General features: G+C 53.2%; 2 protein-coding genes across 2 annotated transcripts in view; one reads left to right on the top strand and one right to left on the bottom strand.

The window, feature by feature from the left end:
- The window catches only part of LOC309564357 (uncharacterized protein), a 1,447,080-nt gene that overhangs the window by 45,933 nt on the left and 1,389,262 nt on the right, over positions 1–11,885 (top strand). The gene's annotated exons all lie outside the window — the stretch shown is intronic.
- LOC309563362 (uncharacterized protein) overlaps positions 1–11,885 on the bottom strand; it is a gene marked incomplete at its 5' end in the record, with an annotated part of 163,947 nt that overhangs the window by 11,032 nt on the left and 141,030 nt on the right. The window contains 2 exons of the mRNA XM_082267756.1: positions 354–1,190; positions 4,051–4,060. Of these exons, the coding sequence (XP_082123882.1) occupies positions 354–1,190; positions 4,051–4,060 (847 nt within the window). The remainder of the gene's footprint in view (positions 1–353; positions 1,191–4,050; positions 4,061–11,885) is intronic.

Below are 11,885 nucleotides of genomic sequence, written 5' to 3'. Positions count from 1 at the left end.
TGGAGGGTGCCTCGACACTGTCCACAGTTTTGGAGGGTGCCTCGACACTGTCCACAGTTTTGGAGGGTGCCTCGACACTGTCCACAATAAAAGGAGGGTGCCTCGACACTGTCCACAATAAAAGGAGGGTGCCTCGACACTGTCCACAATAAAAGGAGGGTGCCTCGACACTGTCCACAATAAAAGGAGGGTGCCTCGACACTGTCCACAATAAAAGGAGGGTGCCTCGACACTGTCCACAATAAAAGGAGGGTGCCTCGACACGGTCCACAATAAAAGGAGAATGCCTCACTGTCCACAATAAAAAGAGGGTGCCTCGACACTGTCCGCGATAAAGAAGGGTGCCTCGACACTGTCCGCGATAACGGAGGGCGCCTCGGCACTGTCCGCGATAACGGAGGGCGCCTCGGCACTGTCCGCGATAACGGAGGGCGCCTCGGCACTGTCCGCGATAACGGAGGGCGCCTCGGCACTGTCCGCGATAACGGAGGGCGCCTCGGCACTGTCCGCGATAACGGAGGGCGCCTCGGCACTGTCCGCGATAACGGAGGGCGCCTCGGCACTGTCCGCGATAACGGAGGGCGCCTCGGCACTGTCCGCGATAAAGGAGGGCGCCTCAACACTGTCCACGATAAAGGAGGGTGCCTCGACACTGTCCACGATAAAGGAGGGTGCCTCAACACTGTCCACAATAAAGGAGGGCGCCTCGACACTGTCCGCGATAAAGAAGGGTGCCTCGACACTGTCCGCGATAACGGAGGGCGCCTCGGCACTGTCCGCGATAACGGAGGGCGCCTCGGCACTGTCCGCGATAACGGAGGGCGCCTCGGCACTGTCCGCGATAACGGAGGGCGCCTCGGCACTGTCCGCGATAACGGAGGGCGCCTCGGCACTGTCCGCGATAACGGAGGGCGCCTCGGCACTGTCCGCGATAACGGAGGGCGCCTCGGCACTGTCCGCGATAACGGAGGGCGCCTCGGCACTGTCCGCGATAACGGAGGGCGCCTCGGCACTGTCCGCGATAACGGAGGGCGCCTCGGCACTGTCCGCGATAAAGGAGGGCGCCTCAACACTGTCCACGATAAAGGAGGGTGCCTCGACACTGTCCACGATAAAGGAGGGTGCCTCAACACTGTCCACAATAAAGGAGGGTGCCTCAACACTGTCCACGATAAAGGAGGGTGCCTTGACTGAAAAAAGGTTGAGAAACACTGTTATGGATCAAGTGGACCAACATCCCTAAGGCTTCTTTTACATTAGCGCGTCTCCAAAGTCGCACAATTTCCAGTGCAACTTTGATCTGACTTTACATTCTCTGGACCAAATTCACCTCAAAAGTCGGACCAAAATAGTGCAGGAATCAGAAACTTGTAACGCTCCTGCGTTTCATGTATGGTGTGGATTTTCAGCTGCAGAAATATTCCACTTCAGTAGTCATGTAAGAGAGATGCTGAGATACCATTCCCAACCTCAATGACTCATCATGTGTGGAAGGTCTTAATTCAGCTAGTAAATACACACAATTAGCAAGCTGGTTCCTAGAGTGACTTTATGTATGTAGTAACACAGTGATGAAGATTTAAGAAACAGGTTGAGTGGAGGTGGTAGGTGACAGACACTTGAAGGTAAGACAGTAGCAGATGGATGCAGGTAGGTTTAGCAATCATGTATGGTAGCAGATGACAGAGTAGCAGGTGGACATACAAGAGAGATCAACCCAGTGCAGGAATAAGTAGCAGTAGTCTTAAGAGCTAGCAATCTAGATATGCAGATGTGATAAATAGTCTTTACTATGCAGAGCTAGATAGTGTAAGCTTAGTATAAGTTTATAGAGAGTTCCCCTGCGGGGTACTTAGCACTAATAGCAATAGAGCCGAAGGTTGGTTCAGGAGGAGCGGATGATCCGGAAGCGGGATGCAGGGATCAGCGCAGCGAGGTTCCGTCAGCGAGGTATGCTTGCAAGCACGAAAGCTTCAAGCCAAGTTAGCATCCAGGTAAGGGTGTTTGAACGAACACATGTGAGTGAGAACCGGCGATTTAAATAGCCATCTAGTCCGGCGCTGAGTGATGACAGCTCCAGTCTTAAAGGGAAACACACCTATATGTGTTTCTTCTATCTAAGTAGATGGAAATCACCCGGAAATAATGTGATAGGAGGCACTGAGAGTGCCAGAACCTTACAAAACTGAACTAGCAGCGACTTCTGTAGTGTCAGTAGGAACGGCTCTCATAGAAATATATCCAATTTCACATGTCCTACGACTTGGGTTCTAACAGGTCGGATCCCAAGTTGCACAAGTGTGAAGGGAGCCTAAAAGCATGGCTCCAGCCAAAGAAACAGCTTGAGGTTCCATTCACACATGTACGACTTTGGACGTCAAAGGAAAAGGAAAAGGTCCATAAGCTGCATATTATGAAGCAGACCCATGTGCATGAAGTGAGATGAAAGGCAGCCTCAGCCTGGACTCCAGCTAGGCCATTCCATAATGCGTTTAACTCCGCCCCTTGGAGCCTATCCATGTTCCCCATGATTAATTCTTCGGGTTACTACTTAGTGGAGAATCAGCAGAGTCAAGGTTACTACTGAGCGGGGTTTGACAGAGCTGGAGGTTACTACTCAGTGGGGGGGGGGGGGGGGCAGCTCAGCTGGGGGTTACTACTGAGCGGGGATCGGCAGAGTTGGGGGGGTTACTACTGAGCGGGGGATCGGCAGAGCTGAGGGGTTACTAATGAGCGGGGATCGGCAGAGCTGAGGGGTTACTAATGAGCGGGGATCGGCAGAGCTGAGGGGTTACTACTGAGCGGGGATCGGCAGAGCTGAGGGGGTTACTACTGAGCGGGGATCGGCAGAGCTGAGGGGGTTACTACTGAGCGGGGATCGGCAGAGCTGAGGGGGTTACTACTGAGCGGGGATCGGCAGAGCTGAGGGGGTTACTACTGAGCGGGGATCGGCAGAGCTGAGGGGGTTACTACTAAGCGGGGATCGGCAGAGCTGAGGGGGTTACTACTGAGCGGGGATCGGCAGAGCTGAGGGGGTTACTACTGAGCGGGGATCGGCAGAGCTGAGGGGGTTACTACTAAGCGGGGATCGGCAGAGCTGAGGGGGTTACTACTAAGCGGGGATCGGCAGAGCTGAGGGGGTTACTACTGAGCGGGGATCGGCAGAGCTGAGGGGGTTACTACTGAGCGGGGATCGGCAGAGCTGAGGGGGTTACTACTAAGCGGGGATCGGCAGAGCTGAGGGGGTTACTACTGAGCGGGGATCGGCAGAGCTGGGGGTGTTATTACTTAGCGGGGATCGGCAGAGCTGAGGGGGTTACTACTGAGAGGAGATCAGCTGAGTTGGGGGGTACCATCACCCAGTCTTGTCCGGTTGCTAGGACATTACTAAGACACTACCAGCCGTTACTGCTCATGCCCACCATTACAGGAGCGAACTCTTATACCCCCACCCCGTGTAGCCCTCTCTCTCTTCTGTTGCAGCCATACTGAGCTCAGAGCTACAGGGGAGAGAGAACATGGCTTAGACCATGGGTGCTCAACCTGGGCCCCTCCAGCTGTTGCAGAACTACAAGTCCCATGAGGCATTGCAAGGCTTACAGTTACAAGCATGACTCCCGAAGGCAGAGGCATGATGGGATTTTCGTTACGTAACAGCCAGAAGGCCACAGGTCGAGCACCCATGGCTTAGACCAGGGGTCTTCAAACTAAGGCCCTCCAACTGTTGTTCAACTACACATCCCATGAGGCATTGTAAAACTCTGACATTCACAGACATGACTAGGCATGATGGGAATTGTAGTTCCTGAACCAGGGGCGTAACTACAGGGGATGCAGGGGTTGCAATTGCAACCGGGCCCCCTATCTCTTCTGTTACAGCCATACAGAGCTCAGAGCTACAGGAGGGAGAGAACGCATGCAAGGGGATTTGAATCGCTTAGCAACGTCCTAGCAACAAGGTCATCCCTGGGAGTTTTTCGTCCAGGCTTCAGGCCTATGATAAGAGCATTATTTTACTTTAGTAAAAGTTATCAGTCGGTTTTTATTTACCTGTATATTTCTGTTGGGATAAAGGAGAACATTTCATTAGGCCAGAACCCCGTGGAACAAAACTGATTGTGAGGGGAGACTTTACCTCACTTCCTGTCCCTGTGACTCCAGTCCAGGAAATAGGAGGTTGTCATGAAGCTATGACCACAGAAAAAAATAAACATTATCCAACCAACATTATCCACTGCATGTCAGGTCCAATTCCCAGCATGCTGCTCCTTGACTCTGGTCACATGACTCCTTGCCTCCTCTTTATAACTCCTGGGACCCCCTTTTTTCATATATGAACACGTAATTACCTGTACCTCACCAGGCACACACCTACTCCTGGAGAATTCCCTCACTGCTGGAACTCCTCCCTGTCCTCAGTGCTGGGCTACAACAAAATGGCCGCCGAGTTCTCTGTTTTTGGGGGCTATAGAAACACAAATATAGTGTTAGCGGTTCAGTAGATAATGGCTTCGTAGGAATGACTGCAGATGGATGTAAGTCCAAAGTTCGGAAGTATCTCGGGACACAGAGTTAAACAGTTATCGTCCTGTACTCCAACAAAATGGCCTCCCGCTGGTACAAGCATATGTGGGAGCTGCGCATGACCGTCACTATGGTAACAGGAAGTCCTCGGTAGCTTGGAATGCAGAGTAGACCAGTGCGGGTGTTGTGACAGATTGCTGTACCCTGCAGGGAGGAAAGGGGAGGAGCGTTTCCAGTGTAATGATAATGTATATAAAATCATACAACAGTGTATAGGAGTGTGTGTATTGCTATGGCAATAATCACCATGGTAATAAAATACAACATTAAAGGTGGGAAAGGGTCATGCGGGAAATAAAAAGAAAAGAGGGGTCATAGAAGTACTGGAGAGAAGAACATGGGGAAGGAAGGGTCATGGGAGTACTGGTGAGAAGAACATGGGGAAGGAAGGGTCATGGGAGTACTGGTGAGAGGAACATGGGGAAAGAAGGGTCATGGGAGTACTGGTGAGAAGAACATGGGGAAAGAAGGGTCATGGGAGTACTGGTGAGAGGAACATGGGGAAAGAAGGGTCATGGGAGTACTGGTGAGAGGAACATGGGAAAGAAGGGTCATGGGAGTACTGGTGAGAAGAACATGGGGAAGGAAGGGTCATAGAAGTACTAGTCAGAGGAACATGGGGAAGGAAGAGTCATGGGAGTACTGGAGAGAAGAACATGGGGAAGGAAGGGTCATGGGAGTACTGGTGAGAAGAACATGGGGAAAGAAGGGTAATGGGAGTACTGGTGAGAAGAACATGGGGAAGGAAGGGTCATGGGAGTACTGGTGAGAAGAACATGGGGAAAGAAGGGTCATGGGAGTACTGGTGAGAGGAACATGGGGAAAGAAGGGTCATGGGAGTACTGGTGAGAAGAACGTGGGGAAAGAAGGGTCATGGGAGTACTGGTGAGAAGAACGTGGGGAAAGAAGGGTCATGGTAGTACTGGTAAGAAGAACATGGGAACGAAGGGTCATGGGAGTACTGGTGAGAGGAACATGGGGAAAGAAGGGTCATGGGAGTACTGGTGAGAGGAACATGGGGAAGAAAGCGTCATGGGAGTACTGGTGAGAAGAACATGGGGAAGGAAGGGTCATGGGAGTACTGGTGAGAAGAACATGGGAACGAAGGGTCATGGGAGTACTGGTGAGAGGAACATGGGGAAAGAAGGGTCATGGGAGTACTGGTGAGAGGAACATGGGGAAAGAAGGGTCATGGGAGTACTGGTGAGAGGAACATGGGGAAGAAAGTGTCATGGGAGTACTGGTGAGAGGAACATGGGGAAGAAAGCGTCATGGGAGTACTGGTGAGGAGAACATGGGGAAGGAAGGGTCATGGGAGTACTGGTGAGAGGAACATGGGGAAGGAAGGGTCATGGGAGTACTGGTGAGGGGAACATGGGGAAGGAAGGGTCATGGGAGTACTGGTGAGAGGAACATGGGGAAGGAAGGGTCATGGGAGTACTGGTGAGAGGAACATGGAGAAGGAAGGGTCATGGGAGTACTGGTGAGAAGAACATGGGGAAAGAAGGGTCATGGGAGTACTGGTGAGAGGAACATGGGGAAAGAAGGGTCATGGGAGTACTGGTGAGAAGAACGTGGGGAAAGAAGGGTCATGGGAGTACTGGTGAGAAGAACGTGGGGAAAGAAGGGTCATGGGAGTACTGGTGAGAGGAACATGGGGAATGAAGGGTAATGGGAGTACTGGTGAAAAGAACATGGGGAAAGAAGGGTCATGGGAGTACTGGTGAGAAGAACATGGGGAAAGAAGGGTCATGAGAGTACTGGTGAGAAGAACGTGGGGAAAGAAGGGTCATGGGAGTACTGGTGAGAGGAACATGGGGAAAGAAGGGTCATGGGAGTACTGGTGAGAAGAACATGGGGAATGAAGGGTAATGGGAGTACTGGTGAGAAGAACATGGGGAAAGAAGGGTCATGGGAGTACTGGTGAGAGGAACATGGGGAAGAAAGCGTCATGGGAGTACTGGAGAGAGGAACATGGGGAAGGAAGGGTCATGGGAGTACTGGTGAGAGGAACATGGGGAATGAAGGGTAATGGGAGTACTGGTGAGAAGAATATGGGGAAAGAAAGGTCATGGGAGTACTGGAGAGAGGAACATGGGGAAAGAAGGGTCATGGGAGTACTGGTGAGAAGAATATGGGGAAAGAAAGGTCATGGGAGTACTGGAGAGAGGAACATGGGGAAAGAAGGGTCATGGGAGTACTGGTGAGAGGAACATGGGGAATGAAGGGTAATGGGAGTACTGGTGAGAAGAATATGGGGAAAGAAGGGTCATGGGAGTACTGGAGAGAGGAACATGGGGAAAGAAGGGTCATGGGAGTACTGGTGAGAGGAACATGGGGAAAGAAGGGTCATGGGAGTACTGGTGAGAAGAACATGGGGAAGGAAGGGTCATGGGAGTACCTGTGAGAAGAACATGGGGAAGGAAGGGTCATAGAAGTACTAGTCAGAGGAACATGGGGAAGGAAGGGTCATGGGAGTACTGGTGAGAGGAACATGGGGAAGGAAGGGTCATGGGAGTACTGGTGAGAAGAACATGGGGAAAGAAGGGTCATAGAAGTACTGGAGAGAGGAACATGGGGAAAGAAGGGTCATGGGAGTACTGGAGAGAAGAACATGGAGAAGGAAGGGTCATGGGAGTACTGGTGAGAAGAACATGGGAAAAGAAGGGTCATGGGAGTACTGGGGAGAAGAACATGGGGAAGGAAGGGTCATGGGAGTACTGGTGAGAGGAACATGGGGAAAGAAGGGTCATGGGAGTACTGGAGAGAAGAACATGGGAAAGGAAGGGTCATGGGAGTACTGGTGAGAAGAACATGGGGGAGGAAGGGTCATGGGAGTACTGGAGAGCCTACTTCCCCCCCCTTCTTTTCCTCTCTTCTGCACCCCCAGTACTTTACTATCTTCCCCAGCATGGGATTCTTCTCTCCCCCCTGGCTGCTCACTCCTTTGCCTGCCCCCCCCACTGTGCTGTCCTCCTCCCCTCCCCAGCAAGGTGCCTGAATGTCTGCTTCTCCGCCTTCATGCTCACTGTGGACAATGAACACATTCCTTGTGTGGGCTCGAGTAGAGGGGGGCGGGGCTGGTTGCTGGGGAAACTGGACGCCTGGCTGGGAGTTGCCTGGCCCACCTGTTGGGACACAAGTCCTAAGATATTTAGCTGAGTGAGAGTCTCTCGGGGGTTGTTCATCTCTGCTGTTTGGAAGACTGTGTGTCTCTGAGCTGCGGCCAGGGAACACAGAATCCCCTATTGGTTCCTGCGGGCCTCTTCAAACCTGCCTGACAACCTGGATTTTGGATTTACCCTGTCCCTTCCTACAACCTGGATTTTGGATACATCCTGTACCTGCCTGCTGGTGAGTGGATTAACACTGGGCCTACCAGAACTCTGCCTGAACTTTGTCACCTCATTGTTTGCCCTGCTCCGTGTGTGGCCCAATCCCTCGCTGGCCAGGACTTTGCCCATTCTATTGGGAGCCCCTGTTATGGACTACCCCTGTTATCTGGAACTCTGTCCTACCCAAGTTGGGTCTGACCCTGGACACCTTTGTTTGGCCCTTTCTTTGTGAACATACCCGCTACGGTTCAATAAAAGGCTTTGTTGGCACTCCTGCTCTCCATGTGCGTTCTGTCTTACCTACACTTCCGTCACACTGGTTGGCAGCGGCGGGATCAGAACGCTGAAGAGGATGGAGAGCAGCCCCCTCACACTGGACCCAACGCGGGGTGGGGAGTACAGGAATTGGACTGTGGCAAGTTTGCAAGAAAAGGCTCAGGAGTTAAGCCTTACCTACAGGGGCCTGTCCAAAGAAGAGCTGGTCACCGCCATTGAGGAAGCCGGCCTTCAGAGAACTGAAAGCTTGAATGCTCCGCCGTCAGAGAATGAACAGAGTGCATCCACCGTCTCAAGTCCCAGGAGCCCGTGGATCACATGGTACGAAGAGGAGATGGCTATCCTGGGGCCCGGGGCCACCTTGGATGACAAGCGGGAGGCTATCCGAAGGGCTCATGAGCGAGAAACCATGAGAGGCCTCAGGGGATATGACCCTCTCCCCAGCCCACGAGTCGGTGGGCCTGATCGGCCAAGGGTGACTCGTAAAGACTTCAAGCCATTTTGTGAAGCTACAGGGGATGTGGAAGGGTTCTTCCAGGACTTCGAACACTTATGTCAGCTGCTGGAGGTGCCCCGTGGAGACTGGGTACGCCACCTAGTGGGCCTGCTGGAAGGGGGTGCGGCTGCTGCCTACCGGACAATGAACGCACAGTGGAATCGAGATTACACTAGGATCAAACAGACTATACTAGAACACTACGCGGTAACTTCAGAAACCCACCGGATCAAATTCCGGGACCTCTCCTGTCATTCTGAGCCCTCCTTCAAGATGTATGCGCACAAAATCTCGCTGGCCTGCAGACGCTGGCTGGAGGGGGAGCAGGCCTTTACTATTGAACAAGTTGTCCAGGCCTTTCTAAAGGAACAATTCTTTGCCAAATGCCCAGCAGAGGTGCGGGAGTGGGTGAAGGAGAGGGACCCTGGCACCCTTGAACGGGCGGCTGCACTGGCAGACGAGGCCCTTGCCATTAAACCCCATTGGAAAAGACTGGTAGTCGAGCCGCCCAAAGCCCAGAACACAGGCAGACCACTTCCCAGCAACCCCCTGCCACTCCTCCAGCGCCCTGTCGCCCCAACACCATCCACAGCCCCTTCCTACCGACCTCGTACTTCTGGGCCATTTCTGGACCGCCGGTGCTATGGGTGCAACCAGCCCGGGCATCTTCAGGCCAGCTGCCCTCAGTACCGTCGCACCACGTCTGCCAGGCACAGTCGCCCAGTCAACTACCTAGAGTTGACCCCAGAGGAAGAACCACTACCCCCACCTCCCAGTGACTGGCTGACCCCCACTGTTGCCAATCCTCCTAGGGGAGTCTACGGTGTTCATCCCCTTGTCCCATCCTACCCAGAGCAGAGGCATCGCCACCTGCAGGAGGTCCTGATTGATGGAGAGAGAACTACGGGATTTCGGGACACTGGGGCCTTCCTCACCATTGCTGATCCCCGCGTGGTAAAACCAGAAGCCATCAAGCCAGGCCCCGGGTTCTTTATTGAAATGGCAGGTGGTACTACGAAACACATCCCCAAGGCGTCGGTTCGCCTTGACTATGGGTTTGGGGAAAAGCGCTGCCAAATTGGAATCATGGCTGGACTACCTGCGGACATTCTGCTTGGAAATGATTTAGGAGAGCTACAGTGTCAATACGTCGGAGCTGTGACCAGGAGCCAAGCCAGCCACGGCCTGCCTGCCGAGAAAACCCAACGGGACTCCCCTTCTGCCCTGGATCCGGTGAGTGTTACCAACCCTGACCAGAATACCACCCTGACCTGGGACCGTGAGAAATTTAAACAGGAACTAGACTCTGACCCCACATTGAGCAAATTCCGGTGCTATAGGTGTAACCAACCTGGGCATCTTCAGGCCAGCTGCCCTCAGAACCGTCGCACCACATCCGCCAGCCACAGTCGCCCAGTCAACTACCCAGAGTTGGCCCCAGCGGAAGGACCTCTACCCCAGCCTCCCAGTGACTGGCTGACCACCATGGCGCCCAATCCTCCTCAGGGAGTCTACAGTGTTTATCCCCTTGTCCCACCATACCCGGCAGCAGGACCTTCAGTAGGTGAGCCTATTACCACAAGTGCCTCCAAGGAGACCTGCCGAGGTCCCCCTGTCGGCACTTGTAAAATAAAAGGGGGAGGGGTTGTCACGGACCCTACTTCCCCCCCCTTCTTTTCCTCTCTTCTGCACCCCCAGTACTTTACTATCTTCCCCAGCATGGGATTCTTCTCTCCCCCCTGGCTGCTCACTCCTTTGCCTGCCCCCCCCACTGTGCTGTCCTCCTCCCCTCCCCAGCAAGGTGCCTGAATGTCTGCTTCTCCGCCTTCATGCTCACTGTGGACAATGAACACATTCCTTGTGTGGGCTCGAGTAGAGGGGGGCGGGGCTGGTTGCTGGGGAAACTGGACGCCTGGCTGGGAGTTGCCTGGCCCACCTGCTGGGACACAAGTCCTAAGATATTTAGCTGAGTGAGAGTCTCTCGGGGGTTGTTCATCTCTGCTGTTTGGAAGACTGTGTGTCTCTGAGCTGCGGCCAGGGAACACAGAATCCCCTATTGGTTCCTGCGGGCCTCTTCAAACCTGCCTGACAACCTGGATTTTGGATTTACCCTGTCCCTTCCTACAACCTGGATTTTGGATACATCCTGTACCTGCCTGCTGGTGAGTGGATTAACACTGGGCCTACCAGAACTCTGCCTGAACTTTGTCACCTCATTGTTTGCCCTGCTCCGTGTGTGGCCCAATCCCTCGCTGGCCAGGACTTTGCCCATTCTATTGGGAGCCCCTGTTATGGACTACCCCTGTTATCTGGAACTCTGTCCTACCCAAGTTGGGTCTGACCCTGGACACCTTTGTTTGGCCCTTTCTTTGTGAACATACCCGCTACCGTTCAATAAAAGGCTTTGTTGGCACTCCTGCTCTCCATGTGCGTTCTGTCTTACCTACACTTCCGTCACAGAAGGGTCATGGGAGTACTGGTGAGAGGAACATGGGGAAAGAAGGGTCATGGGAGTACTGGAGAGAAGAACATGGGAAAGGAAGGGTCATGGGAGTACTGGTGAGAAGAACATGGGGGAGGAAGGGTCATGGGAGTACTGGAGAGAGGAACATGGGGAAGGAAGGGTCATGGGAGTACTGGTGAGAAGAACATGGGGAAAGAAGGGTCATGGGAGTACTGGTGAGAAGAACATGGGGAAAGAAGGGTCATGGGAGTACTGGTGAGAGGAATATGGGGAAAGAAGGGTCATGGGAGTACTGGTGAGAAGAACATGGAAAAGGAAGGGTTATGGGAGTACTGGTGAGAAGAACATGGGGAAAGAAGGGTCATGGGAGTACTGGTGAGAGGAACATGGGGAAGGAAGGGTCATGGGAGTACTGGTGAGAAGAACATGGGGAAAGAAGGGTCATAGAAGTACTGGAGAGAGGAACATGGGAAAAGAAGGGTCATGGGAGTACTGGAGAGAAGAACATGGAGAAGGAAGGGTCATGGGAGTACTGGTGAGAAGAACATGGGAAAAGAAGGGTCATGGGAGTACTGGGGAGAAGAACATGGGGAAGGAAGGGTCATGGGAGTACTGGTGAGAGGAACATGGGGAAAGAAGGGTCATGGGAGTACTGGAGAGAAGAACATGGGAAAGGAAGGGTCATGGGAGTACTGGTGAGAAGAACATGGGGGAGGAAGGGTCATGGGAG

This window comes from Pelophylax lessonae (assembly GCF_965119305.1).
Source record: "Pelophylax lessonae genome assembly, chromosome: 9".
In the NCBI taxonomy this organism is placed as follows: domain Eukaryota; kingdom Metazoa; phylum Chordata; class Amphibia; order Anura; family Ranidae; genus Pelophylax; species Pelophylax lessonae.
This window is presented reverse-complemented; position numbering and strand designations above follow the sequence as displayed.